The sequence below is a fragment of the Eutrema salsugineum genome, unplaced genomic scaffold (genome assembly GCF_000478725.1).
Source record: "Eutrema salsugineum unplaced genomic scaffold, Eutsalg1_0 scaffold_10, whole genome shotgun sequence".
Classification (NCBI taxonomy): Eukaryota; Viridiplantae; Streptophyta; class Magnoliopsida; order Brassicales; family Brassicaceae; genus Eutrema; species Eutrema salsugineum.
The window spans coordinates 4298805-4306633 of NW_006256908.1; the positions used below are offsets into that span (position 1 = coordinate 4298805).

General features: G+C 32.4%; 1 protein-coding gene across 1 annotated transcript; it reads right to left on the reverse strand.

The window, feature by feature from the left end:
• Window positions 1-413: 413 nt before the first annotated feature.
• On the reverse strand, window positions 414-3108 carry LOC18027501 (probable protein phosphatase 2C 23). Its single transcript, XM_006409861.2, has 4 exons — window positions 1373-3108; window positions 1168-1281; window positions 815-1079; window positions 414-714 (listed from the first exon to the last, which is right to left on the reverse strand). Exons 1-4 carry the CDS (start codon window positions 2939-2941, stop codon window positions 599-601), a joined length of 2064 nt encoding a protein of 687 aa, XP_006409924.1. The 5' UTR covers window positions 2942-3108; the 3' UTR covers window positions 414-598.
• Between the last annotated feature and the right edge of the window lie 4721 nt (window positions 3109-7829).

Below are 7829 nucleotides of genomic sequence, written 5' to 3' on the forward strand. Positions count from 1 at the left end.
GAAGAGAGTTTTTGAACCATAAATGGAACAAGAGTAGATAGCTTCTTTAACTCTCTCTCTCTCTCTCTCTCTCTCTCTCTCTCTCTCTCTCTCTCTCTCTCTCTCAAATTCATATCCACCACTTCCTCTTCTTCCTCTTCTTCCTCTTCCCACATTTACTTCTCTATTCCATTACAGTTAGGAGTTGGAAGACACATAACTACTACTTCAATAGCTTGCATTGACCAATAAGCCAAGGGTTTCCACAAATATCGAAATCTATACAAATCGTCTTAAATTCTAAGTCAAAGAGTTGGTTTTAAAGACTAGGATTCCTCGTTGAATATGTACATTTATGAAGTGAACCAAAAAACAATCAAAACAGATAGATAAAATCATGACTTGTGAGACTTGTGTTTAATGAGACTTGTATGTTTTATATCAGCGGCAAAACTTTGTTTCTTACTGTTTATTAACATAATACAATACATAACTGCATAATCTTCCCCTGAGTTTCTGAGGTTTTAGATTCGATGAGTTTCATTTTGTTCAAGACTTAAACTCAAACTCAACACTTAGAGTTTTTCTCTATGTTCATATATGGTTTTTGTTTATAACTTTATACACAAGATTTCCACATTCTTCCTTCTAAAGAGATCACTACAATGGAAACATCATCGTGGTACCGTCTCCGTTCCCCTTGTGGTATCTCAAGCAGTTCATGAAAATCCATACCTGAAAAAGATCAATAACAAAAGATTTTAATATTGATTTTTCATCAGACTCAATGCTTTGAATCAAAGCTCTTCTCATCAGAATTTTTCCGATAGATTACCAGCTTTCTTGGCAGCACGGAAAAGAAGTTCTTGAACCAAGTGTTGAGCCGGGTCACCTTCGGGCTGTAACGTGATGAATAGCTCGACCTCTGAAACCGCTTCTTCATTTGTAAAGTATTGGTAGAGACCATCAGATGATAGAATCAGAAACCTGTCTTTTGATCCTAATCTATGATGGTAAAGCGATGGCAAACAATTGATGTAAGGAGACGTCCCTTTGTAATCGATTTGAAACATTTCAAGAAGCGCATTATTCCATCTAGGCTGCAAAAGATTTGTATCCACAAAGTTCAATTTAGATCCAATCCAAGAAAAGCAGAGCAGAATTGATATCGCCAAGAATGTTAAGTACCTGCTTGAGGAAACCGGCGCCAAAAGCTCTTGTGACCTTCAATGAACCTTTAACTCGTTCATTAGACACTGCACTAGCATCATCTGGATGCTCCTTTCTTATTCTATCAACTTCCTGAACAACAAAAACCGGACTCATCAACCAAAAACATCACAAAATCACTCGATAAAACACGCGTAAAATGCTATGCGACATAGTTCTTTACCTCTTCTACGTTTGTGCTATGATCAACAGTAAGTTGAAAAGCCGATAAATTCGGAACCAAACTAGCTCGTTCTCCTTCGCAACCACCATCGAAATCATTCATCGTTTCTTCGTTGATTCGTTCCAAATCTTGTCTTATCTTCCCTAACCAATAATCCGTCTCTCCTTTTTGCCCAAGCACTGCTCTACTATCTCCCACATTCATCAAGTAAACATCTTCACCTTTCATCAACATCACCAGAACACAAGAACCCATCAAAGCTAGTTCAGGATTTTCGTCGAGCATCATATCTGCATTCTCCAGATAAGCTTCCTCCGTCTTCCTTAGAGCTTCTGATAAAGCCGTTAAAACGTCCGAAGAGTCCGGATCCGACGACCCGGTACTTCTCCGATGGATCTTATCCTTTAATAAACGGTCAAGATCGAGCCTTTCTCGATCCCATTCGCATCTCCACCGTCGTTGACTTTCCTCCCATTTCCTTGACTTCCGATCGTCGTTCTTTGACTTTTTCTCCGAGCTCGAATCGCAGTTTCCGCTCGGACAAGGATTGTTGTTACTGTCTTGATCAACGCAGCCAAAGGAAGAGTCTTGAGGATTTGATTCGATTTTGGGATCGTCCCATAGCAATCCCTTGAGCTCACGATGAACAGCTGGGTATAAATGTGAGAGGAGATAATCCGGCGCATCTGGACCGTTGAATCCATCGTAGATCCCGACGAAGAGCCATCCGTGTTCTTCCGATACGACGACGTGTACACGATCCTCACCGGCTTTCCCTTGGGCCCACTGAAGATTCTGGCTTTCGAGCGAAACGTCGTCGTCTAGGCTTCCTTCGCTACTGAAATTCAAGCTATTCACGGTGAGATTCTCGTTGTGGTTGTGGTGCTGGTGCTGCTGATTCCGGGTTTTATCCGACCCGAATACCCAATCGGGTTCTTTAACCGTTTTAATCGGAGCCACGATCGAGTTCTGTCCTCGGTTAATCGTCTTCGAGATCGCTCGACGGAGAACCCGGACTAAAGCTTCTTTTCTTGACCCGACCCGAGTGGCTAAACCATGAGAGAAGCTACGCTGGAATTGATCGGATTCAGGACCGATTTTATCAAGCGGACCGGAGAATAAACCTAAACCATCAAGCGGACCGGACATGAATCCTCTCTCAATCGGACCGGAGAGAAATCCTCTTTCTAACGGACCCGACCCGGGAACAATCGGACCGGAGCTCCTCGGGATCGGCTGCAAAGGGATCGACGAAAACGACGTCGTGCAATCGAACGCGGCGGCTCTGTCGATGTGTCCGTACGGATCGTAGAGAGAGGTAGAGAGCGGAGTGGCGGCGTTTGCGCTCACTGATGCACCGGAGATCGTACGAAACGTCGTCGTCGTCGTATCTTCCTCTGAGTGAACTTTAGAAGACGAAATCCGGGTCGGGTCGGGTCGGACGTAACAGAAGGAGTGGCCTAAACCTTCGTCGAGAGGATCCGGTTCCATAATCTTCATCTCTTTTCTCCGGCGAGTTTCTCCTTCGCCGGTGAAACATTTACTCAGCTTCGTAATTCCGTTACCCATCTTAAAAACCAATACTTTTTTGTTTCTTTTGAAAAATCTGAGGATTTCAGAATAACAGTGACGAGTTTAGAGAAATTTTGAAGGTTTAGATTACAATTGAAGTTGTTCATCCATGGTAGAGGCAGAGGTTGAAGAAGATGAGAGAGAGAGAGAGAAAGAGTTGACTTCTGTGCAAGGAAAATGATTTTTTGAGTGGAAATTATAAAGGAAAAGAGAATATAAGAAGAAGAAAAAATACTCATATATCAGAGATATTATAATATTATTATTCTGTTTTTTGTGTGTTAAATCTAAAAAGGAAAAAAATTGATGAAGCTGAGAGAAACAAAAAATAAATAAATAAAATTGTTTTTAATTTAATTATATCCACCGAGCTCTCTCGACGCGAAGAGGGTTGACTCGTGGCTAAGGCAAGGAGTAGAGTTTTAACTCAGGAGGTTTTTTGAAACGTGTGTCTACTGTTCACTCTCGTAAACAAGCGCGTTAAACTCACGCGTTCAATCGAATAACCGTTTAAAGTTGATTTTTTTGGTTGGGTCAGTCAAGAAATGACTCAAATTCAAATAGTTGGAGAATTTTCTTTACTTTCGTGCAAGTTGAATTTGTAATTTAAGCATGTTCATATGTAGAGTATAGTAAACAAATATTTGAAATAATTATTTAATGGGTATATACACGCGCGTGGGATTGAAGTTGAACTGGCCAGTTTAAGGATTAAAAAACTCAAAGCTGTGGAAAATTTATAAAGGCTCATTAAGGAAAGGAGGAGATTTCAGGGATTTAGACTTTTTTTTTTTTTGTGAAACAATTGAAAATCTCTGATAGTCAAAGAGCCACAGTTTCCTTCAGACAAACTCTTTTTTTTTTTGCTCTTCAAATTACACAATTCTTCTTCGAAAGTTGTGCCATCGATCACCGTTGGATCTCGTAATGGTCTGAGAATGTGCCACGTGTCAATCGATCACTGACTCTTCCGTTATTATTTCATAAATTCTCGTCAACTCTTATGATGCCTCTTCGGTTCTTGCCCGCTGCTTAACCATCACTCTATCTCTCTCCTATGTCACAAATATTAAAATTTTGGACTTTTTTTCTTAAATTATGTTTTTTTTTCAACTAAAAACTTGAAATGTTAATGCTATTATTTAATGCTAAGTGTTTGTTTGTTAGTTATATGAGTCTAATGTTAATTTTCAATTTCCGGAGTGGGTGTGGGTGGTATATTTATATATTGTAGTTGGAGGTTGTGATAATTACTATTCTAAATCACGCCAGCAGGACTCGAATGGTGGAATCATTTCCTTTAGTTTGCGATTTGATTGGAAGTAGACTAAAAAGAAGTAGTTTTTTCATAAATTTTGCATATAGACAATAGTAGACTTTTATTTTCAGTACATAGTAGCTATTTGGATTTCGAGTAGAGTACGTAAATATTAACTTGACTATGTAAACTTACAACCCGAGAGAAAATTATAATTTAATTCGATGATTATAAAATTGGAGTCTTTGTTCGATATTGTTAGGATATCAATTTAAATTTCCCATTGCAATTTTAGATAAAACTGATCTAATATATAGATTCAACCTCTAATAGTATAATACAATTTAGAAAAGAGTCTAAAAAACAAATATTCATGCAGGTTTTGCCTCCTTAACTTAATTCAGATAAAATCATACTAATAAAGAATTAGACATAAATAGGTTTGAAAACCCAAAAGTTATTTTGAATTCACATATATTAAATCCAAATTTTAATTTTACAGAAAAAATCTGATGCAATTTTTAAATGAATTAATTGAAGATGAATTTGGCAAATACGTTACACATATTTACCAAAAAAAAACAATCCGTTACGAATCCGTCAAAATTAAAAAGAAAAGTAGAATCTACAATTTCGTTGAGAATCCATTTCATTTTGAGATTCTTTACACATTTGGTTCATATCTTTCCAAGTGTTGAATTATGGTTTACAGTTTTGTTTGTCGTTAATTAAAAAGTAGATTTATTATAAATTTCACGTGGATTTGGCTAACACGTTCACGAATTTGTCACAAATCCATTTAGTTTTGATAAAAAGACTAAAAAAAACGAAAATTGTCAATTTTAATGTAAACTCATTAAAATCAAGGATTCGAGACATAAATTCTCTCAAATTTAGCTCAATTTTTTTTTTTAAATTGAACTTTTGCGTTCAGAGTTTGTTTCAAAATTAACTCAGAATTAAACACATTAACTTTTAATTAAGTTGAGATGAATTGTAATGTATTGAGCAAATTCACATAAATTTGTTTTAATGCGTAAATTTTAACAACATAAATTATAATTTAAAAAAAATTTATGATGATATGTATTTAAAAATATATATCACATAGTTTCAAAAATTACTAGTTCGATTTATTTGTAGGATTTTTCAAAGACTCAAAACTTGATTGTTACAATATTCAGAATCTTTGCAACATATTTTCGTATCAAATCCATGGAAGATCTTTTCTATATAATCTTCTTCTGTTTTCTATCTTTTTTTCAATTAGATCGGTGAAGAAAAAGAAGACAAAAGATACTTAGTTAAGTTTTCTTTTATCTATACTATTAAAAGAGAAAGGTATTTTGTATCCAAACAAGTTTTAATTAGTTTTTTACTATTCTGATTTTGGATAATTTCTATTTATGTTACCAAACAAGTCAATTTAATATAATATTAATAAAATAATTTATATTTTAATTTATATTTTAAAATAAATTTTAAATTTTAAATTTGAATTTAGATTTGTTATAAATTTTTTTAAATTTAGGTTATATTATTTATCAAAAATTATAAAATAAGTTATTATTATATTTTTACAAAAATAATAAATCTGATATCAATTAAGATTTAATTTACATATTCAAATTCAAATAATATTTCAATGACAAAGATAAAAATAATATATTACTATATATTTTTATTAAATAAGTATAAAACTTTTAATATTCAAACTTAAAAAATATATAAAATATAAAAATAATATGAATGAACAGGTTATAATTATGTTTTAATAACTATGATTCTTTTCGGATTAATATAAATAGACATGTTATAATAACGTTTTTATAATCGTTGTACTTATTATATTAATATAAACGGACGAAATAGAATAATGTTTCTTTAATCACAGTCATTTATATACTAGAAAAAATTAATTAATAGAAACAAAATATATATAAACAGAAAAAATATTTATCATTTATTAGAAAATTATGTATAAAAAACAAAAACATAAAATATATTACAAAATTTGATAAATTACAAATATTTCCCTTGCGGATGCACGAGATAAAATCTAGTTTAGTTTAAAATTAGAAAAATATTATATATACAATTTTTTCTGATGCTACTTTTTGGTTTTTCGAGAATATTATTTTTATATATATATTTATAAGATTTTTTATAAAATACAAATAAATATATACGTTTACTACTTGAATATTAAAATATTTATAGTTTTCAAAGTTTTTAAAGAGAAGAATACAAAACAGTATAATGTTTGTATTGTTTAATAACATGTCTATAAGTTTTTTATAGGGTAGTTATGGAATGGAGAAAATTATAAACAATCATAAACGATGTTATACTACAGAAACTTTGTACACATTTCATAATATATTTTATGAAATTATTTCTTGAAAATATTTTTTTTTAGTGGTATTTGAAAAAAAAAAAACAGGGTATCATAAATATAGTATTTCTAAAATCCTTTATTTTGATTTGAATAAATAAATATATTAAATTTCATAAGCATTCTAAAAATTATTTTAGTTAAAATTTATAAATATATTTTTTAAATGGAATTATGATGGCAACCGCCGCACATATGCAATGCAACTAATAATATGTTGTGACTAGTTCTCAGATTTTAAAGTTTATCAAAATATAAGAAATAAGTAAATTTTGAAACTAAAATAAATTTCATATCAAATAACATTTCAATTTTTAAGATGGATTGGCGATAAAGCCATCTCAAATTAATTTTGTCAGAAATCTATCTTCACAACAAATTGCGATGAAATTAAATCTGTGATTAGAAAATCAAGACTGATTTATCTACCGCAAAATCTCTATTTAGTGGTTTGCAGAAAATATTTTTATGAATTAAAAATTTCAATCAAAGAAAACTTGAATTTTTTTTTTGCTAGAATATTATGTTCCTACTCTTTTTATGTGATATTTCTAAGAGATTGCTATTAGTGTTTTTTTTTGTCCTGAAAAGTTAAGTTTGGTATTAATGATCAAGACTTAATCACTTAAATAGTATCTTAGACGTTGCCTTATCAACACATTATGGCTTTTAATCCAAGCTAGATTAATTAAGAACTCCCTATCTAATCCACTTTTTTTCTTTTCTTATGTATCATTTGAAAAATGCAGAGCTAGATGCAGAGACCATGACCAATCTCACCATCTACCTCTGCATTTTTTTCTAACCAGAAGATGTGGAAATTGAAGATCAAGACATAGCCACAACATGAATCTATAAATAGATATGTTGATTAGTCTTCAATATTGGTTGAGCTGTTGCAATATAGGAAACGGTGTCAAATTGTCTTATAGAAAAATGAGAAGGTAATCCACAAATGATGCATGCGACGAGTGCAAGCAAATAATTGAGAATGATTTATCCTTTGGTGTCTTGTGGAAATGTTTTAACTCACTAATTAATTCTCAAATTGCTTTGGTAATAATCAAGATCTATGATCCTTAACTACTGCGCCTTTAAGAGTTAAAATAAACTAGTATACACGTGGTAACTCAGGGGCAAGTTTCAAGGATGAAGAAAGAGTCAAATACATTTATCATAACTAATAGTAAGACATACAGAAAACAAATAAGGAAGAGTGGGTCTCTCTTTCT

Coding starts and splice junctions, on each gene's coding strand:
- LOC18027501 (XM_006409861.2), bottom strand. CDS start 2,941: ATGGGTAACGGAATTACGAAGCTGAGTAAATGTTTCACCGGCGAAGGA. Junction 1,080..1,167: donor GCGCCGGTTTCCTCAAGCAG/GTACTTAACATT, acceptor AATCTTTTGCAG/CCTAGATGGAATAATGCGCT. Junction 715..814: donor CCGTGCTGCCAAGAAAGCTG/GTAATCTATCGG, acceptor GATCTTTTTCAG/GTATGGATTTTCATGAACTG.